At 38.2% G+C, this 22,396-nt stretch overlaps 4 protein-coding genes across 4 annotated transcripts; all 4 read right to left on the reverse strand.

The window, feature by feature from the left end:
• Positions 1 to 1,779: 1,779 nt before the first annotated feature.
• On the reverse strand, positions 1,780 to 4,384 carry LOC142893428 (uncharacterized). Its single transcript, XM_076033991.1, has 5 exons — positions 4,296 to 4,384; positions 3,473 to 4,174; positions 2,771 to 2,899; positions 2,639 to 2,679; positions 1,780 to 2,500 (listed from the first exon to the last, which is right to left on the reverse strand). Exons 1-5 carry the CDS (start codon positions 4,348 to 4,350, stop codon positions 2,381 to 2,383), a joined length of 1,047 nt encoding a protein of 348 aa, XP_075890106.1. The 5' UTR covers positions 4,351 to 4,384; the 3' UTR covers positions 1,780 to 2,380.
• Positions 4,385 to 9,615: 5,231 nt separating this feature from the next.
• Positions 9,616 to 11,645, reverse strand: LOC142893430 (uncharacterized). The gene is made up of 5 exons (XM_076033993.1): positions 11,501 to 11,645; positions 10,676 to 11,380; positions 10,237 to 10,365; positions 10,118 to 10,158; positions 9,616 to 10,037 (listed from the first exon to the last, which is right to left on the reverse strand). Exons 1-5 carry the CDS (start codon positions 11,553 to 11,555, stop codon positions 9,924 to 9,926), a joined length of 1,044 nt encoding a protein of 347 aa, XP_075890108.1. The 5' UTR covers positions 11,556 to 11,645; the 3' UTR covers positions 9,616 to 9,923.
• Positions 11,646 to 13,553: 1,908 nt separating this feature from the next.
• LOC142893431 (uncharacterized) lies at positions 13,554 to 16,216 on the reverse strand. Its single transcript, XM_076033994.1, has 5 exons — positions 16,149 to 16,216; positions 15,327 to 16,049; positions 15,083 to 15,208; positions 14,696 to 14,727; positions 13,554 to 14,143 (listed from the first exon to the last, which is right to left on the reverse strand). Exons 1-5 carry the CDS (start codon positions 16,201 to 16,203, stop codon positions 14,024 to 14,026), a joined length of 1,056 nt encoding a protein of 351 aa, XP_075890109.1. The 5' UTR covers positions 16,204 to 16,216; the 3' UTR covers positions 13,554 to 14,023.
• A 1,016-nt stretch (positions 16,217 to 17,232) lies between these two features.
• LOC142894227 (uncharacterized) lies at positions 17,233 to 19,269 on the reverse strand. Its single transcript, XM_076035497.1, has 5 exons — positions 19,219 to 19,269; positions 18,312 to 18,998; positions 18,088 to 18,216; positions 17,967 to 18,010; positions 17,233 to 17,872 (listed from the first exon to the last, which is right to left on the reverse strand). Exons 1-5 carry the CDS (start codon positions 19,250 to 19,252, stop codon positions 17,747 to 17,749), a joined length of 1,020 nt encoding a protein of 339 aa, XP_075891612.1. The 5' UTR covers positions 19,253 to 19,269; the 3' UTR covers positions 17,233 to 17,746.
• Positions 19,270 to 22,396: the final 3,127 nt, after the last annotated feature.

Raw genomic sequence — 22,396 nt, forward strand, 5'->3', positions numbered from 1 at the left:
GGTCCTATACTTTCACTTTCTTTTTTGTCTTTTGTCTTTTGGAATGTACATTGTGAAAAATTAAAGGAGAGCCTCTGCACACTCCACACTGTGCAAAATCTGTTCCTTTATTTTTCACTGAGATAGAAAGCTTTCGTTCATAAGACTTTCTTTAGGCTTGTACATTGTACAAATTCTGATGCAGCCTTTTTATACTAATGGCGGTATTGTGTGCACAATAAAGCCTTGCATTTGTGACACCAACAAATGTATATTGTGGCTTTGCTTTATCTCAGGTCTTAGGTTCAATTACATTTCTTTGTAGAGTTGACAGGTTCTCCCCGTGGTTTGCATGCATCGGTCTCCTCCTAATGCTCCTCCTAATGTTGTGATTTTGCACTCTACCAGTCAGTCTCATGGTAAACTATGATAGGACAGTGATTTTGGTGAATTTCTGGTGAATTCCAGCATTTTTTTAATCCCAGCAAAAAAATTACATGTTATATGTCATTTTTCAAAAAATAAATTGGGACATTTTTGGATTTCCGTCCACTCCGTCTCATTATGAACTATCATTGGACAGTCATTTTGTTGGGTTTCAGAATCATTTTGTTGAGTTTCAAGTATTTTTTTTAGTCCCAGAAAAAAAACAACACACAATATAGTTTGTCATTTTTTTTATTCTTCAGTTTTTGGACATGTTGAGATTTTGGGGTATTTTTGGGACGTTAGGGTTTCGGTAAGGGTTTTCATTCGAGTTAGGGTTGGAGTTAGTGTTAGGTTTGGCAGTAAGGTAAGGGTAGAAGTTAGGGTTGGGGTAAGGGTTAGGTTTGGAGTTAGGGGGGCTAGATGGCACCAGTCTCTTACCTGTTTTCTGCTGCTCCCAGTTGAAAGAATTCCAAAATGCCTTTTTTTTTTTTTGTTTGTTTTTGCTCTTGGGCATTCCTTTAGGAGAAAACCATTTTTTCCCCAAAACCTAACCCCAACCCAAATCCCTACTCTAATCCTAACTCCAATTCTAACCTTCCACAGGGAGGGCTTTTTGGGTGAGGCAGTTGCTATATCCAGTTGCAAAACAAGATGTTGAGTCCCAGCGGGTCCAGTTTGTTGAGTCGGAGTTGGGTCATGATGGTGTTGAATGCTGAGCTTAAGTTAGTGAACTTCATTCTGACATAAGAGTCCTCAGTGTCCAGGTGTGTGAGGGCTGAATGCAGCGCAGTGGAAACTGAATTGGTTGAGAGCGCTGACCCTGCTGAGGGCTCTCCTCTCGCTGTGTGAGGTCAGCGTTAGCACCTGGTTACCTGGAGGGGGTGGAGTCTTGGAGTCTTGTGTGCAGGGGTGCTGTTATGAAGAAGTTGTTAAGGTCATTCAGCAGGAAGGGGGCACTTCGTTCCAGCTTCTGTTTAATAAGTAATAGTGGTTTGACTAGATCACATATGTTGAAATATATATATATACATATATGTATATAGTAGAGTTGATATGTATATATATATACATATATGTATATACACATATATACACACATATATATATATATATGTATATATATATATATATATATATATATATATATATATATATATATATATATATATATGTATATGTATATATATATATATATATATATATATATATATATATATATATGTATATGTATATATATATATATATACATATGGGTGTGTGTGTGTATAATTCTGCTTTCTTTATTGTGTAACTTTAAATATTAGTGACTAAACCACATGTTAACCAGCCAGTTTGGTACGCTATGTTAAGTAAAAAACATTCCACTGTATCAATAGTCAGCCCTTTGGTTGCTTTAGTTTAATGATAAGCAGTTGCTAGGTGACTATTTTCTTTGGTAGAACAAGAATGATCACAGTGTCTTGCTAGTGCTCATATTCACAGTGACTTTAGTACAATCATGTCAACAACGCAGTGCCCCAAAACACCCCCTTACATACAGTGATCACAGCCATGTATTTATTGAGAATTCAAACTCCGGAATGCTAACATGGTGAAGTTACAGAGGGTAAGAAATCATGTTTCCAGAATAATGCATATCAAACAACTGTTTAATGACATTTTTTTTTTTTTTTTTCCCATTCTCCATTCACCAGATATGTGCTGTACCAATTCCTTCAAATCTAATCAAGCAAACCAAAGATGGTATTGCCGATTTGAATAATGGAATTGAAAAACAGATACTGGTGCTCCTGCACTGTTGAAGCTTTTCATTCTTTCTGTTTACTTGCGCCATAAAAATGAACGCTGAAAGATAACTGAAGATCGGTTAAATATGCTTTTTTAGAGAGTTTTTATTTTTTATTTTTTTGGATAAAATCATACTTGCTCCACGGAAGTCATTTTAAGACTTTCCATTCTAACCTAAACTGTGCTACCGCCTCACGGCAGTGTACACACAGTCATCCACGATGTTAGTTGGCTCCCTTCTCGATCTGTTTCCCTTTATTTGTCTGAGAGCAGCATAGTGGAGATCACTGGCATCTTGCTGACCCTGTAAGCAACCAAGAAATCCCAAACAATAAATAATTACAGTATAAAAACACATTTAGGAAGGAGAGAATAGTTTGTGGGTGAATGTGTCAGAAAAGGAACTTTCACAGTTATTTGACATCATACCAATGATACTCACAGCTTCAGGTGTGATGTCAGTGGTAGAGGTAATTTGGGATTCTGTTTCAAAATGTAGATAAAAAAATAGTAATTTGTGATACAAAACAATAATATAGTTCAAGTTTAAAAAGAAAAGAAAATAAACTATTACCTTTGCAATGACACTTCTTTCTATTGTATATCGTTAATACTGAGAAAGCCAGTACAATGAGAAGAATGGTGGTGAACACCAAAGCTCCACTCAGGAAGTGCACAGTGGAGTTGGACTTTGAAACCATATCTGTAAAATAGAATGCACAAGGAGACATTAAAATGTGTTATGCCTAACAAGATATTCAATTTAATTGTGTATCGAAGTGTAAATAAGAAACAAGTCGACTTCTGTATTGTAACTTCAATGAAGGTGGTCAGGGTTTGATAAAAACAAATCAAATAAATGTATTAATATACAATCTTTATCTTGCACCTCCCAGATATAAATGTCAGCCTCATTGGGGATAGTTGGAATCAAGTTGCATGACATGGCAGGGCACGGGCTAGCACTGCACAGAAAGAAAGTTCAGGGTTTAATTCTCACCCATGGCTTTCCTACGTAGGGTGTATGGATTCTGTCCATGTACTCTGAGTCACGGCAAGATAAAGACACACAGGGCACAGCAGCCCAATTAAAATAGGTGGTTGTCTGTGTCTGTCTTGGCCCGCCTGGCAATAAACTCACAACTCATCCAGACCCTGAGCACCAGGCTAAGTGCTAATAGAAACTAGATGGATTCACTCTTGAACCAATCAATTTTCACTCATTGTGATAGGTTAAAGGCAAAATTATTTACATTCAGCAATTGTCAATACTCACGCTTAATGTGTGTCCCATTTCCAAACAGTATGTGTCCACATGAGGCAACAGCGCAGTAGTAGGTCCCAGTATGAGAAACACTCAGACTCTTCATGGGCAGGTTGTACTCACAGGTTTGTGTTTGTCTGTCATTTTTCCTCCCACACTGGTCATTGCTGCCTCCCTGGGTGTAAATGAGTCCTGGCTGAGATCCTCCAGAGTCTCTGAACCAATACACACTGTGTTCTCCAAGACAGCTCCCAGTGTGAACCGTACAGTTGAGAGTCACAGAGTCCCCTGACTGAACGGTCTGAGATGGTGACTGGGAGACTGAAGCTTGGACGTTTGTTCCTGAATCCTTCACACTGACAAAGGTGCCATATCCAAATGTAAACAAGTACACATACCCACTGCAACAGTAGTACATAGCTGAGTCTGAAATCTTCAAATCCATGATTATCAGGTGATGTTTATTGAGTCCGGTGTCCAGTTTGAAGCGTCCTTCCTTCTCAAAATCTTGTTGGAAAGTTTCTCGTTTAATTTTTATATAAAATGTTGAGATGAGCCTTGGTTCCTGTCCAAGGGATTGTTTGTACCAGTAAAACAATGTTGGAATGTCATCTTCAAGGAAACATTGTACTGTCACTGTCTCTCCAACACTGGCAGCAATAAAATGAGTCTCTTGACGGAGAGATGCAGAACTCTGACAGATGGCTGTTGTAGCTGATTATCAAGAAAAAAAAGAACAGGAATAAATAGAAAAAAATTGAAGTAGTTGACAGAACTAAAAAAAACCTCAACAATGATGAAATCTGTTGTATCTATCTATTCGGTACAAACTTACCTAAACTCCACAGACAGACACATGTCAGGTACAAAGCAACCTTGAAGAACTTCATCGTGATTGCAGTGTCTCCGTGAGCAAAGTAAAGGTCCATTTGTGCTCCTCTCTTAGAGGAGGAGCATCAGTGATTGGCTAAAACAAAGAGACATTCAAAGTGCTATTTTTAGAAATAACAACATCTACACCTTGGTTATTTAGTCTAGACACATGGAAAAAAGTAGAAAAATGTTTGTTTTTTTTCTATATCAGCATGTAACTGCTCAGAAACTGAACTTTTTTTTTTTGCTGACTTCAGGTTTTTAAACACAAGTTACTTGTGTCTGCACTTTAGCCCCATCAATGCATAATAACTTGTCAAGCTGGGAATGATTTGGGGCATAACTATCATCTGACATCAAAATCCATCAGATGCTTCAAACCAAAGGCTTTGGTACATTTACACCTAAAATGCTGTCATTTTGACTCTGTCATCAAAATCATAACAGAGTTGTTCTTCAAAGACAGTTACAGGCAGTTGCAGTATGTATGCACATATTTACATACTTTTGATTGCTTTTCTTTACAGCATCATAGGCATTCACCTTCACCTCCTCTGCTTATCAGTATCAGTTTTTTCAAACTCATCGGTTAAATGGTAAAGTTTGTGGTCGCACTAATTCAGTAAGTCATTTAGGGAGAACATATATTTTGTCTTTACACAGATTCCCATCACAATCTCATGAAAGCACAGCTTTCCTCGGGACAAAGTCAGGTGGAGTTAATCTAACTGCACAAGTTTTCAACCAGTAGTGAAAAAGCTCGGCGAATACAGCCAATGCTGCTGGTCAAAATGTTTAGAAATCGACTGTTTCACCTTCATAAAACAAAACAAAAGCTTGCAATTACAATATTTAGGAGTCTACCAAGAGATGACTGCAGCACAGTTAAAGATTTCAAGCAAGATAACGAAACCTTGCTCTGTCATGATATGAACCACAGCAGTTGATCGTCTGACCCAGCTCTCTTCCCTAACCTGAGCACCAAGCTTATAAACAAAAACTAAGGAAGCACACTTAGAGACCTCTGATCCAGGCTACAGCTGTGACACTGATGGAAGTGAGAGACTGGACTTGGCAGCCTTTGGCCTTTTTTTTCAATCCACATATAACAACATTGTATTTTGAAATGTTGCTGCATACCCTCTCTCTCAGGAAGGAGATACAGAGATCGTATAATTGCATGACATGGTTGGCATCACAATACTTAATACTCAAGAGTGGCTGTTGACGCTCCAGTCTTACTGAAAGTTCCAAAAGATACATTGCTATGGATTCTTCCAAACAGTGGAATATCTTGCCTTGTTAATATTAGAAAGAAGAGGAAGAAGAAGAAGAAGAAGAAGAAGAAGAAGAAGACCTTTATTGATCCCACGATGGGGAAATTTGCATAATTACAGCAGCAAAAAGAAAAAAGCTACCGTGCAAAAAGATCAAGAAATGTATTAACTAAGGATATAGACAAAAATATAATATTCGTAGGTATAAACAGAAAAATAAAGAGCAAGATATATACATATGAAATACGTTACATACGTTTACAGCCCTTGTAGAGAATTTTAAATTTACCACAGTAGATTTTAAATACCACATATTTAATGTGCTGTGTAAATAAAGAGTAACTGCACTTGACTCTAATTTTTTATTAGAATGAATTTCATCATTAAGTTTACTTGGAAATGAAGATGCAGCTTAACATGAAAAAAGCTGGTTTGAGAGTTTTTTTTAGGCATCACAGTCACTCACTGCATTCAAAATGACAACACATACAATTGAACATATGCATGTATTACCAGTGGATACTGTATCTGTGGAATACAGAGTATATGCAGTAATTCACCTGAATAATTTAATTATATAACCTTAAGGTCATTGACTCTCTAAGTTGGTCTCAAACTGCAGGGGGAAAATAACGAAACATTGATTTCCTGTGCAAACCCACAAAGACAACAGCAGAGGACAAAGACATGAACACGAGTGCTGAGAGGTGAACTCTCACTGCGAACTGTGACTGCGAACCACAGCGAGATTAAAACACTCGGTTAACATGGTAAAACAAAAACAAGCAAACAAAAACTTTTAAGACAACATAATATAGCCTTTGACTTTTATCTTTTAAAATACATTGAATATATATTAATAGAATCGAATAGAATCATTTGAATTGTTTTGTACACCATTACCATACTCCATTTGTCCTCCTCTCTTAGAGGAGGAGCATCAGTGATTGGCTGAAAAAAATTACACCCTTGTGCTATTTTTGGAAATGGTGAGCATGCATTAGCTCAGATACAGACTTCTAATTGTTCTTGCAGTAAAATGCTGTTGGCTGTATTCCATTTCAGGTCTTTGTTCTGTCTTGAAAGAAACATAATCATATAGCAGCAGTTTATTTTCTGTCCTGACTGACTGACCTGTCAGTTTCACAATGGAGTTTAAGGTTTTATTTCTGTTATTTTTCACAACTTTCAGTACAACAATGAATATGCTGTGTTTATGCTCTATAAATAAAGAGTAACTCTAAAGGTCCAGTGTGTAAAATATTTAAGGACGCCAGCCTGTCCGTGCGTTTTCAGATTTAGGGCACTTCCAGCCAGATTTCTTTAAAAATTGGTTGTGCAAGATGGCAGCTGACTAGGAGTAAGACACTTATTGCTCTATGAATATATGACAACTGTTCTAAGAGTAGCAAAACCAAAACCCACAGAGACTTCGACAGCGAAGACATCAAAAAGGGTGCTGCAAAGTGAACTTTGACTCTTAACAGCATGACTAAAAGGCTTTTTTATTTAGCATGATTATACAAAACAATAAATATCAACAAAAACCCTTTGTAGACAACATAAAGTACACACACAGACACACACGTAAGTATATATATGGCTTGCCGGTGAGCTACGGTGACCTACGCATCCAATCTTGGAGTCACTCTATTTACAAACGCGCCTGGATTGACCACACCAGCTTCCTGAAAAAATGGCAGTGCAGAATTGGCAGCTAACTGGGAGCAAAAGACCCTTGGTGCCAATCTGGCACCAAGGGTCAATCTTGACCCTATATATATACAGTATATATAATGCCAATCCTGTCAAGATACAGAATTCCAGTAATAGGGCACAAACCCTATTTTCCATTAGAGAAAGGCATCAGAGATGAGTATGAAGTCATAGAAAGTGACTGGTTTCTACACACATATATATAGCCGGAGAATAACATATATATATATGTATATATGTATATATATATATATATATATATATATATATATATATATATATATATATATATATATATATATATATATATATACATATATATATATATATACATATATATATATCTAAAAGCTAAATACAACTGTTGCGAATCCCAAGGGTTAAAGCTCCAGAGAACTGTGTTTTTTGGTATGTTTTTCATCGGGCACCTTAGCAGGCAGCTAAGGGGTCCTCCAGTGATTTAAAAGGGCCCTTGCATCTGTGCTGGGCCTCTCTCTCAGTTTGTGTTCATGTCTGCTGTTGGTATTGTGCTACCTCAGTAAGAGTAAAGACCTTAAAGCTGCTAAATTGTGTCCTGTCTCGCTCTCTGACCGGAGTGGCTGTGTGGATGAAGTGCTCCAGCGGTTCATTGCTAATTTCAGCCCTCATTCTTCACAATAAAAACAACGACAACAACAGAAAAACACCGCAGGGAAAATTGTTGTGATTGAACAACAACTGTGCCTTTCTTCTCAGTTGTTCTTTAGGCTAACTTATCTATTGCTGATGCATTGCTGCATATGTTCCACATATCTCCTACTTTATTATCATGGCAAAACAAAAAGGAAATGTTAATGCAAATAAGTTTGGTTTTATCAATTGTTTGAAGCAGATAAGCTACGGTAGTTTTGCCAAGAGATGGAAGACGGACAATTTAGCAAACATGGCTGCAATAAAATGTAGAAGTGGAAGTTACAAACTAGGAATAACACAGATCGTTGCAGTAGCAATGTACAATTTCAATAGTGGTTACTTGCGTCATGCTTGGCGCAGCTCAGCAGTATCCAGGAGGTAAATATGACCCTTCCAGAAACCAGTCTATGCTGCAATGTGGGACTTGAACCGGCGACCCTCCAGTTGCTGAGCATAGGCCTAGGAGACTGACCTACGGGCAATTATGATGTGCCATTGGATACATTATTGGACAAATTATTAGTTTAATGATTCCCCTCTCTAATCATGAACAAAAAACTTAAAGGTCACCAATTCCTTTGTATTTGATTTCTGGCCCCTCCAGGGTAGCAACACACGATTACCCGCACTGTGATCTTTGTAGATCGTGTCTCTCGCTGCTCGCTTCCTCGTATTTCCTGCATCCTGCGAAAACGGTCTGCTTTGCCTCACTCCACCCCAGGCCTCCTCCATGTATGCCTCCAGCCCAGCCCACTCCACTGTGATTGGTCACACGCTGCTGAGCCACACTTCCTTAGTTTGCCGGTGCGGGAGTTGAGAGGAAACAGCAAATTTTACAAAACTGTCACAATTTAAAAACTTACCATCTTTCAGCAGCAGTTTACCGGTTAATCGAACTTCGTACATGTCCAGCGTGGGCTGAGTTACGGCCGCAAAGCGGACCAAAGGTCCGTGTCCCCGGAACTATTTTATTTTTTGTACTAACCGTGTTTTTGTTTGTATTTTTGCAAGACATTTTAATAGGGCTTACAATGATTTTGTTTCATACTGTTGACTTGTATGAAAACACTGTCCTAGCGGAGAAAATATGGGCGCTGAAACGATCACTTGAGTCATGGAGTCGTTTATTATTTGACAAGAATATCTGCACAACTTAAGTCCACACAAAGCAGAAAGCAAGAATAGCTCTATACAACCAATGTTAACATGCTGGCAGCGTAAAAATCGCTATAAGGATCGAAATTTGCGAGTCAGAATCGCTGCCTCTTGAGTTTCGCTGCCAGCGAACACAACACACAAGCAGAGCACGGAGTTAGTGGTGGTGGCTAACAGTTTATCAACACGATTCATCGGTTGTGCTTTGCAAACAGTCTTAAAACTAAAGTTGCTTGAGGTCACCATACACAGTCCTCATACATGTTTCCAAATATTCTCTCGTCGTCCACCGGCCAAGTCGAGCCCGTCTCCCTCACGTTGCCCACCGGGCCGGTGTTCCATCGCATCCACATTAGAAGATGTGTCAAAACACACTTCTCCCAGAACAGACATAAAACCCATACTACATAACCCTAACCCTAACCCTACATCACATCGATCACTGCCCCATTTCTTTCTTTCTTCTTTTTTTCACAGTTTTCAGAGAAACCTGTCCTTGTGTAAACGGGCCCGTAGCCTTATGTTAAAATTGATTATATTTGCAGAAAGTTGTAAATGAAGTGTGGACGATGCTGTTTTCTGTAAAAGTGATTTTCTTTTTTTAATTGTTGGAAAGGTGTTCATGCATGCAAGGTTGCTCCACTGATGTATGGGCTAAAATGAAATAATGTTTGGAAATTAAGTATGATATAGAGCATCATAAAGCTAACAAAGTCTTCCGCGGGAAACAAAGACTGAAAAATAAAGTTACAAATGGAATATATCCCATTCTACTGCCTCACACTGGCGTACACACAGTCATTGACGGCGTTGCTTGGCTGCCTTCTTGATCGGTTCCCCGTTAGACTCCTGAGAGCAGCATAATTGAGATTGTCTTCCTGGTCCTGGAGATTAAGTATCAATTGGTAAATGTTTTGAAATTGTCATGTAGGAAGTTATTCAGCACCACATCAATCATACTCACTGCTTCTGGTGTTATCTCAGAAGATGAGACAATGTTGGACTCTGTTTTAACAATGAGACAAAGATGATCATTTCCCCATACTACAGAAATGAAAAATAACAATAAATAGAATGCATTACCTTTACAAAGGCACGTCTTGCTTCTCTGGAGTTTTGCAACAAGGATAGCCAGAAAAACATCAACCATGATGACGATAATTAATAGTGCAATTAGAAAAGGCACAAGGGAGTCGGACAAGTTCGCCTCATCTGCAAAAACAAGAATTGTGTTTTTAGAAAAAGACTACAAGTTTTTAAAATTCTAATGTTCTAATTAACACAGAATAAGTCTTCATCCTATGCTTGTTCAGCTGTATTAAATAAATGGTTCTGAACAGAACAGAATACACATACAATATGCATATGTGTTATTCAAATATATTTATTAAATATGAAGTATATTATTTTTGCTTTGTTACCCACACATATTTGACATGTATGAACCAGGGATCGATCAATGAAGATTATAAAGAAGGTAATACAGAGGGTAATGTAGTAGAAAAAACATTTAAGTACTCACATTCATTGTTCAGCTTGCTCCCAATCCTAAATACTGCCTGGCCGCATGCGGCAACAGCACAGTTGGTTTCAGCTTGAGAAAAGTTATGGCCTTTCATGCTGTATACACACATGTGTGGTTGTGTGTTTGCCTTGTCTTTTTTCCTCTCACACGGCTCATTGCTTCCTCTCTGGGTGTAAATGAGCCCTGGATGGCTTTCTCCAGAGCCTCTGAACCAGTGAACACTGTGTTGTCCAACGCAGCTCGCAGTCTGGACTGTACAGCTCATAGTCAAAGAGTCTTCTGACTGAATGCCATCAGATGATGGCTGATAGACCAAAGCTGTGTTGTTTGTTCCTGAACCCCTCACACTGACAAAGGTGCCGTTTCCAAATGTAAATGTGTTAACATAATTAGAGGCACAGTAGTACATTGCAGAATCTGACGCATGCAAATTCTTGATTGTCAGGTGATGTTTCTTGTCTTCAGTTTCCACTTTGAAGCGTCCTTCCTTGTCAAAATACGTTTGGAAAATGGCACCTTTGCTTTTTTCATAAAATGTGGAGATGAGCTTTGGTTCCAGTCCCAGCGATTGTTTGAACCACATGAAAAACTGAACATGAATGCTGTCTTCACGGAAACATTGTAATGTCGCTGTGCCTCCAACATTGGCAGTTATGAAGCTTGTCTCTTGAGAGAAGGACTTTTTAAGGCTGGATGTCATTGCTGCATATAAAAAAATGGAAATAAGTATTTTATGACACAATAACTACACATCAACAGATTTGTTTCGGGAAATTAAGACAAACAAACAAACAAACAAACAAGCAATGAACACAAACTTACCAAATTTCCACAGGCAAAGATTAAGTAGGTATAGGAAAGTCTTCTGAGATGTCATTGCGATCACAATGTTGTGGGGACTGGAGCACCATACGTTCTCCACCACTCTTACACAGAGGGCTGCACTTGATTGGCTGACAAAAGTGACACCCTATGCACATTTTTAAATAGTGAGTGACTGTTGGGTGGTTCACAAATGGTAGAATATTTCCAGACAACAAAGTAGTTATATTTATGCATATATTTATGTACCATGTATCTATGTTGTGGTTTATATTTTCAGCGCTTGAGTCATATTCTTCAAGATGGAGGTTTTATTTATAGTAATGTCACCTCTGTCCTCAAATCAATGAAATGGTCACTTGCTCTAGGAGATCACTCACAATTCACTTTAACATCCTGCATGGTGCCAGCCTCCCCGTGGCAGCATCATCAGAGTGGGTGAATTCCCTTTAGTGATCAGTGCCTGTTGGTTAAAGGTTCGTCAGAAGAGACAAACTTTGCAGTAAGTCAACTTCTTCACAACAAATGTATTGTTTAGATTTCGGGAGTGGCTGCACTGAACATGAACATTTGAAATCACTCTACCCTTCATTACATGTCCATATGTATTTGCCTTGAAAACAACAATGTTGTTCAATGTCACATTATTATTTCATAACGAGGTAAATATTTGGAGATCTTGCATTGGGTATTTGATGAGATTTGAAGGGGGAGACCTGTTCACCTCCATTTGATCCGCTGAGCAGCTCATGTCTCTACCCCCAAGACCTCAGAAAACAACAGCCACTTATAATTGAAAGGAATATACCTAGATATAGAGATTATATCAATAGTTGGATTAGCCAAAAGGGTGAACTATCCCGTTAAGTATGAAACGGTGGGAGGCACTCCAGCAAGAAACAGCCACTCCTCTACTGCAATAGCACAGATGCAGTTGCAACAGCATTTCTGTTGCAATGGCAGTCTAACAAAACTAGAACACTGTAGTATGTTCATATGAAAAGACTAATGTGAGGAAAAAGACTGAAATATTTTCTGAGACACAGAATAATGATCACTTTTGAATAATGATGTCATGGTTTTGGCAAGAGTTCTGTTAAACACCAAGGTGAATAGTGAGTAGACTAAGTGTAGTGATGCATTGCTAATGCCAGCCCTTACGTCAACATAAAACCTAAATAAATGCTTTTGGTCTTTGTGATGTAACAAACAGAAGGAATGTCAAATTACCTGCCAAGTTATGTCTCTCCATGATAAATATTTTCTCTGTGTTCTTACATTCCTCTGGCAGAACAGGTGATACCTCTGACTGTGGGAAGTTTTTCTTTTTCTTTTTCTGCCTCAGTATGAAATAGAAGTTCAAGGTTAAAGTTTGGAAAACTGTTTATAGTGATGCCTGAAATAATTCTTTGGAGGAGGTTAACTTGGTTCTATAACCAACGTACAGATTACCTTCACACTTTTTGTCATTGCAGTTATGCAGAACAGCAGTATGACTGATTGAACATATCAGTTTTTATTTGAAAAGTTGTTGTAGACCTTGATGGTGGACCGACTAAGAATGACTGGTGGAGTGAGAGAGTGCTGTTTTGATTTCCTGTTCAAAACCACACAAACGTTTAACTCTTGACTTTCAACATGTGAGAAACAATGACAAACAACAGGAAAAGAACCTTTCATTATGCTACACTTAACAATAGAGTACCAAATGGTCCGCTATATTGTCCATGTGGGGTGATTTTTATGGTGACACCAAAGAATGGATGGATTTGGTTCACATGAGACCAGCTATGACAAAACATTGTCAAAAAGGCAGATATAACAGTGGTTTACCGAAAGGCTTTTTTAAAAAAATGTTTTATTAATTCACTTATTTTCTAAAGGAAGTGCTTAACCATAACTAAGCACTTGCACCATGACAATACAAAAGATACAAAGCCCACATTAAAATTGTGTGATGAAAAAACACTGATGTACGAACAAGAGAGAAGTGTCATAGGAGAAAGCGACTGATGAGACATACAGTAAGAATGCTTTGGTGAAAGTTATTATAATCATACTGAACACAAATATCAGTCTTTTTTGACACACCTCCACAGTTGAAAAAGTTTTGCAAACGGCTTAAAATGAAATATAAGAACATAATCAAAACGTGTGTTACATATTCTGCAGAGAGGACTCAGGATACCCCCACATTAAGAGGTCATAACTATTCCATGTGGGGTGATTTATACGGTGCTGCCAAATAATGTGGATTCTGGGTTTGGATCACATACGACCAGCGGACAAAACATTGTCAAAAAGGCAGAAACAACAATAGTTTATAGAGCCTTTATTTATTTATTTGTTTAAAAAAGAAAGAAAAAGAAAAAAAGAGGTAACTGTCTGGCAATAACTGATGGCTTCCAAAACCATTTCTATTATAACTTTCACACAGAGCAATAATTTACAACATGCATATTGAAAGTGATTCACTTTCAGCAAACAGTGAAAGTTAATATGATAATACAACTTATTTTGTTTCTAATTCTTCACACCGGAGTAAATGCATTCACTGACGGTTTCGTCCCTTTGGTTTCTTGATCTTGTTTTACGATGCACCATCAAAGCAGCATATTGAAGGTTGTTTGGATCTTGATTTTCCTTAAAAAAAATAAAATCAAAACAACTGGTAATATTAGCTCATTTAAATAAACACCTTGTTTATGAGCTGTATGCTTCCTGCAATATTTAGTACATTCATGATGAACACTTAGGACAAGTTTAACCAGAGTTTTTAAAATGAGCTACTTCTGCAACCAAACAGAGAGAAGTGTTGATATCATAATAAACAATCCGGGGCCTATTTGATAAAGGAAGTTTAGGAAACTGAAAGTTTAACTATAAACTCTGATTTGAAATCCTCTAGGTTCAGTTTCCAGTGTCTTCACAGTGGTTTTGAGTTGAGTTAATCAACTTGAAATCACGCACATGCCAACAAAGCTCACATTAATGGAGCCCAGATACTCAGTACCGAAGGACACAACGGCAACTGTCCACAAGAGGAAGTGAACTTACTTCAGCCAGCTAAAAACAATTAGAGTCATACTGAACATAAAACAGAAATTTGTTTTAGACCCATCTTAAAATGAAATATAAGAAAAAAAATCTAAACATGTCCTTGTCACTCAGGGTTGACTGTTGACTTACACTTACATCTGTGTTGGTCAGCACTGTAGACTGCAATTCTAGGAAAACAAAGAAACATATGAATCAACAAGAGAAGCCATCAGATTAGCCGTTAGTAACTCATTCTTTCTTTATTGATTTTGTTTTTACTTTAGTAATACTAAATTCTCAATTAACCAAAATGACACATTAATAATAGATAAATGTCATATACTGATATATATAAACTAAACCCTAAAGATATTTTTCTTACTGTGGACAGAGTTAACATGGTTTTAGTTATTTATGTTTGACGATGACCTTGATCATTGGTTAACTAGTTAGCCAATTAGTTTTTAACTTAAACAGTTGTCTTCCAGTTTGGCATATTTAAGTATCTAAATTCACAATATGATGTGCTTAAAGCAAACCTACCTTTACACTGGCACCTGTTTCTCTTGCTCAGCGTACATGCTGCATACGCCAGTAAAACAACAAGGATGACGGTGAATGCCAAAGCGCAGATCAAAGAAACCAACAGGAGAGATGACTCTGCAGGTTCTAAGCAAAGGAGGAGGAAGAGGAAGAAATATTGAGAAGTCAGAAGTGACAGAAAATGGATAAAAATCTGCTAAAACTATTCAGAATTAATCATCAAGCACGCTGTGTGGAGACTTACTCTGAATGTTGATCTTGGTCCCGTCACCAAATAGTACATGTCCACATGCGACAACAGCACAGTAGAAGGTCCCATCATCAGAAAGATCCAGGCTCTTCATAGGCAGGTTGAACACACACTTTGGTGTTGGTGTGTTGTTTCTTCTCTTACACTGGTCATTCTTCCGTCCCTGGGTGTAAATGAGTCCTGGACGAGATTCTTCGGAGTGTCTGAACCAGTACACACTGTGTTGTCCACCACAGCTCCCAGTGTTGACAGTACAGTTCAGAGTCAATTCTTGTCCTGGCTGGATGGTCAAAGACGGCGATTGATGGACTGACGCTGGGATGTTTATTCCGGAGGCTCTGACACTGACAGTTGCTCCCCCAAAAAACTTAAGAGTTAACATATCGCTACCTGCACAGTAGTAGGAAGCCGAGTCTGAAGTCTGTAAATCAGTGATTGTGAGGTTTATTTCACCCTTCCCTGTTACCACAGCAATACGAGCATCATTCTGAAATTCGTTATGTAAAATACTATTTTGTTTGTATTTGTAGTTAGAAGAAATGAGCCTTGGTTGCATTCCCAACGTCTGCTGGTACCAGTAAAACATCACCAAATCCTCATCATGGTCATAGAAACATTGAAATGTTACATTGTCACCAACATTAGCTGACAGAAAAGCACCCTCTTTGAGGACATGGACAGGATTGGATGATTTTGGATGAGTTGTCTGTGCCAGAGCTGGAAAGGTTTGAAAAAGAACATCTCAGTTTAGACTGAAAATAATATGGAAAAAAGTGAGAAAGTAGAAGTTGATGCATATACTGGTACGCAACTTACCTTTTGTTCCTGAGCACAGGTAAGTCAAACTGAGTAAAACCAAATGTGGGATCATTGTTGTTGAAGAAGCTGCGTTAAATTATCTGAATCTTTGAACTGAATACAGTAGACATTGTCTCAGAAAGACTTTGATTGGCTAACGAGGGGCACCACCTTACATTCTCATTGGAGGACATGGTCATGAGGGAATCACACTGAAAACAGCAGCATGATCTTCATATACCTCCACAGTATATACAAAATACATTTAAATGTGCATTCTGTCATTTTGTATAATTTGCTGTACTTGCTGAACTGTATTTGCTACTGATCTGTTCTTTCACGATGCCCATTGGCTTGGAGGAGACCCAGTGAAATCCTAGGGGAGCATGGGTAACAGGATGCTCAATATGGTGACTAAAAGGATATACATATAAAATGGTCATTTTGCTGCTGAGCATTATTCTTGCATAATTTGTAATTTCTTACATGATGCTATTGAGTAATTTTGTGACATAACATTACTGAATGCATTTTTATGATTATAAAATTGTTATTTTATATACATGATGTGATGGACACAACAGGTGCATACGCGCTTTGCGGCACGCACTGAATAGAAACAACTGCAAAGACTTCCTGTTTGAAATCACAAAGAGCTTATGAGCATTGAAAAGCACATAACCAAAGCATGCTGTCAACTGAGCCTCATAACGATTATGGTGAAGAAGAAAAAAAAACAAAAACCTTTCATTTCTGGCTTTGTGGTGTGCTCTCAGAACATTTGAGAGGGGAGGAAAAAAAAAGCTTTTCAGTAGCACAAAGAGCATGCATGGAACCACAGTTCCACAGCACCTCAAAAATAATGGACTGGTGTATAAAACAAAGACTGTTTCAGTGTCATGTCATGCCTTGATGCTTTGATTTGCAGAGTTACAGTATTTAATCAAGTTTCAAGCTAACCCGCTAGCAATAACTTCTCCAGTCTGTATATCTCTGCCACGATGTTGAGCTCCCACACAGTCAATGCATGCAGCTTATAAATTTCACAAGCACTTTCTGCAGCGATAGGCATTTGAAAATGAGCCATCACTGAACAAATGCCTTCTGAACTCTAATTTATTTCAAAGGTGATTACACTCAAACAAACATTGTACAAATTGCTGGCGTATGGTATGGTGCCAGTGTATACCAATAGCCTTGTCTTGACTATTTTTGTCTGTTAATCTCTCACATCATACTAACTTGCTTCTTTTTTTAACCTTTGTTTTTTTTCACACCTTCTATACAACTGGTAGAAGTGCTGTGGACAGGAAGCAGCAGAATGGTCTTGCTGCACGCAGACTCTGCTTCGTGTTGAGTTTCCACCAATGGAAATTCTGAGGTTCACAGCACCGTCACCACAGGAGTGAAAGACAAACCATGAAGCTCGAAAAGCAGCAACCATGTGCTCAACTTGGTGGTATTTATAGATCATTGGGGATTTCTAGAACCTTCAGAGTCAATACATAGACAACACACAACACTCCGAGAAAACATTTTAATGAAAAATGCCATGAATAAAAACAGGTTTTATTTATTTACATATATTTCTTATGAGTTAAAAGTAAAGGCAGTTTTCACTCTTTCCTACTCCGAACTCTAGAATACACACAGACATTCTCTTCGGTCTCCTGTTGGCGATGATGTTCATTGTTTCTTTTAAGACTCAGAGCAGCATAGTGGAGGACATTTTCACCTTTGTCCTGGTGAGGATCAAAATAACAGGAAATTGTAATAAAAATGTATTAGATGAGAAAAAAAACAAGCAATTATATTTTTAGCTGATATTTGACCTACCATGGCCTCAGATGCTGCTGTAAACAACGTATGTGAAACAGTTCCTGCAAAAATAAATTGCTTATATGATCAAGTGCAGATCAGTACAAAAATAAAGATGGGATTTTTACGAAAAGCCTACCTTTGCAGATCGGGCAACTCTGACTTTTTAACTTGTACAGGACAAAAGCCAAGGCAAGAAGCAGGGTGACTGCAACCACCAACACCACGATCAGGCCGTAGAAGAGATAGGTGACTTTACTTGAATCTCCTACATTCAAACAAAGGTTGTATCTCACAAACATTTCATCCCCCCACCGAAATATGTATTAGGTTAATTTAATGCAGCATGGGATAACCACCAACCTGTAAGCTCCACGAGCGTTCCATTTCCAAACACAATCTCCCCACATGAGGCCAGGGCACAGTAGTACTTCCCAGCATCAGAGGAGTTCATGGACTTTAGAGAAAAGTATGAAGTGCAATTTCTGGTGCCAGACCTGAATTCACTCTTGCAATGTCCAACATTCCGGTACAGGATCGCGAGCTTACCAGCGCTGTGTTTGAACCAAAACATGTTCTGCTCCTCTTTGCATTCTTTAGTATGTGTGTAACAACTCAAATTCAAAGAGTGTCCCAGTGGAAGCTGCACCAGCTCCGGCTGATGGACAGCCAACGGATCGCTGGGCAGTGACGTCCTGACGTGAAGAAAGGCTCCTTCTCCAAATTCAATGGCACTGAATTCCAAGATGCCACAGTAGTACATTGCAGAATCAGATTGCAGGAGGCCGGAGATGGTGAGATGGTTAATGCCTTTTCCACTTGTGACATTGAACCTGGCTTTGTACTCATCGTTCAGGTTAGCCTGACCTTGCCTCATCCGGGTTGCTATGACAAGGGGCTTACCGCCTAATTTTTGCTGGTACCAAGCGTAAAAAGTTAAAAGGTCACTGCTACAAGAGCAGTGTAAAGTGACTGTCTGCCCGACGGCTGTTGGTATGATACCACTGTCTTGAATTATAAGGGAGGAATGAACAGATGATGGTGTCTGACCTGCGAGAAAAACACAGAATTGTCTGTAAATTAAAGTGTTCTTTTTTTCCCCCTTGCTTGTCATTTCTTTATCTATTTGTCATTTCAGATAGATAGATAGATAGATAGATAGATTTGTTTAAGGCCTCTTATTAAGGAGGGAACAGAATAAATGATCTGGGAAAAGGAAATAAATAAATAGATAAGCAGTAGACAAAAAAAAAAATCTTTAAGAACTTACAGAAGAGCATGGAAAAAATGTAGAGAGGCAACATCCCTGAAGCTGTGCGGTGTGAATCCTGTGCGTTTGAACGGACATGCTCCACATTTATATGACGCTGAGGTTGTTTGTGATTGGCTAAGCTGACTGGTTAAGATTGAGGCAGAATTCAGATTCCGCAGCTTTTCTTTTGCCTTTTCTTTTTTTTTTTTTTTTAAAAAAATAAGCACTCAAAGTAATCAGAAGTATTGCCAATACTTGTGCATGTACTTGCTTGTTGTACGCATGCACATTTTACCTTTTTACACTCGGAAAAAAAAAAAAGTTCAACCTTAGCATTGAAAATGACACAGTTTTGACAAGAAAAACATGGTGGCATTTTGATGTTTGAAGGGAGCGTGTTGCAGATGTACTGAGTAAAGGAAATCAGGTCAAAGGAACAAAAACATTTGCTTTAAACTGGACCATTTGAGCACACAAAGCAAGCACACTTGAGGCCAACAGGATACAAGTTACAGACAAGCTACTGTATGATAGCACCCACAGGGATTATATGGCAACAAAGCAAAGCAAAACAATTCTCTCCAAAAAAAAGTCATCTTGCAAATTTTTACAGCCTTGACTCATGTTATTGTGCATACATTCTATATCAGTACAGATGACAACCACTTAAAAGTGAACTTAAATCCATTAAGAAAAAATGCTGACCCACTACTTTTTTTCTTGTTTTTTCCAGAGCAAACTGCAAATGCATAGGCAACATTTTGTCACCCGTAAAAGCTGATGCACATACATTAAAACCATGTTAGTTTTTGTTTGCTGAGGGCGTGAAGTAACCCAGTAAAAAAAAACTGGATTGTTTTTATTTTATTTTCAGTGTGTAAGCAAAAAAACATGACTAGGATGTGTGTGTGTGTGTGTGTGTGTGTGTGTGTGTGTGTGTGTGTGTGTGTGTGTGTGTGTGTGTACACACACATGTACTTTTGAAAAAATGTTTCAGAAGTACAAGTACAACACATTTGGACTTCAAACAAAACCCTACAAAGTCAGAGTTTACAAAACCACACAGGCCACAAGATCTCCTTAATACCTGGGGTTGTTTTGGGGGAAAAGTAAAATATCTGGAAGAACTTTAATAAATTCCAGTTGCGTTCAACTCAAGCAGATAACATGCCTTGACCACTTTGAGAACCAGCACAGCCGCGCAGAGGTCGTCAAACAATGACTTCATTGCAAATGATGCATTGAACAACAAGCATGCAAGGACAGTGAAGATGAGAGAGCGCAAGTGGTACAACTCACAATCTAGGTGTGACCACTGAATGGGGTGGTGATGCAACTGTATAGGCATTTGCATGCGCTACACCATAGCTAGTCTATAAGACTATAAATCTATAAGGTAGAGTACAGTTGTACTCTTGGTATGCAGGGAAACCAAGAGTGAGTGTTTCTGGTCTGTTTGCTTTGACAACGTTTCCTGCTTGCTGACGGGCAGTCGTTTCAGTTGGACTGCCCTTCCTGGTCGGTGAACACTGACCTCATTCAAAGGACCTGTTACTGTTTGTTTTCAGCTGTCACTGTCTGACTCTCTTTTAAAAAAGGATGCAATGAGTTTCAGCATTGAACACCATTCCTATTTTATTGCACAACATAACAAACATATTTTTGTGCATTGCTTTTAGTGCATTGACCTCTTTCTTTATTTGTTTCTTTTAGAATTGCAAAACATTACTCTTACAAATCTTTAGCAATGCTACTAAGTGTTTCCTCGGAGTGCATAGAACGCTATTTTATATTCTATCGATTAGTATTTATGTACTAGAAAAAGACTTCTGAACCTGTAATGCTTTAATTACAAGTTATAAAATCATTTTTCATGTGATGCAGCTGTGCTACCATGATTGTTACTGAGCACGAATGTCAAAATTGTAACTATTAATAATTTAGTCATATCATTAACATATAAATTTGATTGACTCCATTTGTTTACATTTTTGAGAGCATTTACAGCATCGAAGAAATGATTGTATTTCAACCATTGACTAAAAGCTGTACTTTTAAAAGCAAATTTAAAAAAAATAAAAATAAAAATAAAGTCAAATAAAAACAAGACCGACAAGTAAACAAAGCAATACAGCCAAGTATCACAACATAAACAATGACACTGTTTGCTTTAAAACTTCTTGCACGTAAACAATAAACAATGACACTGTTCGCTTTAAAACTTCTTGCACATAAACAATGACACTGTTTCTTTTAAACCTTCTTACCACCTCTTTAAAAAAAAAAAAAATGGAAACAAGATGTGAGCGAGCAGAGGTGTTACTGTGAAATGACACGTAAACAACAGCAAACCAAACCACACTGACATCCTGTCAAAGAAGGGGGGCCAGCAGACCTAATGTCACCTTGCTCACTGTTTCAAAGTGCACTTGACCAGAGCGGGAACTCAGAAGCACAAACTCTTTTCCCCCTTTGATGTGGCGCAATTTGAAAACACGCCGTTATTTTGTGCTCATGGTGAACAGTTCTCAAAATGAGCAACTCCAACTGACCTGTTAACCCGACAGTTACCTCCTGTATCTGGTGTGTGCTAGGTGGTTAAGATGATTGTTACTGTGCTTATTGTTATTTATTTATTTATTTATTTATTCATTTATTCATTTATTTATTTCACTTTTTGTATATTTGGCCAAATCTCCAAGTTAAGGCCATAATGTTAGTGTATGACTCACAGCTTTATGGCACAAACTGAGGACTGAGGTTTATCTTAAGTTGATCCACAGCAGAACCTTCAAACGCATCACTGTGTGGGAGGAAAAAAGCCATCAAACGTCACATTTTGTCTCTTCTTTCTGCGGGGACTTGTCTTTAAATAACCTATTTCTCACATTTCACTTTCTGCGCCTGGTCCTCATGGCAGTGCACGTTGTGAAAACGTCAAGATGCCAGGTGATCTACTGCTCCCTGCTGGTCAAGCGTTAAACAACACTTCAACCCTTCAGGAAATAATACAAAAGTGGCAAACAAATAAAATAAAATAAAAAATAAATAAAAAGTTAAGTTATTATAGCAATTATTACCCAGAATGTTTAGTCGGAGAGTATAGTTGAACAAGCAAGGATAATTCACTAGTTTCTTTACCTATGCTGCTTCACATGACCCCATGTATCTTCTTTAAAAATAAAAACTGCTCTGC

Source organism: Nelusetta ayraudi, unplaced genomic scaffold (genome assembly GCF_046127955.1).
Source record: "Nelusetta ayraudi isolate G7.1 ecotype Tasmania unplaced genomic scaffold, CSIRO-AGI_Nayr_v1 ptg000042l, whole genome shotgun sequence".
NCBI classification, from domain to species: domain Eukaryota; kingdom Metazoa; phylum Chordata; class Actinopteri; order Tetraodontiformes; family Monacanthidae; genus Nelusetta; species Nelusetta ayraudi.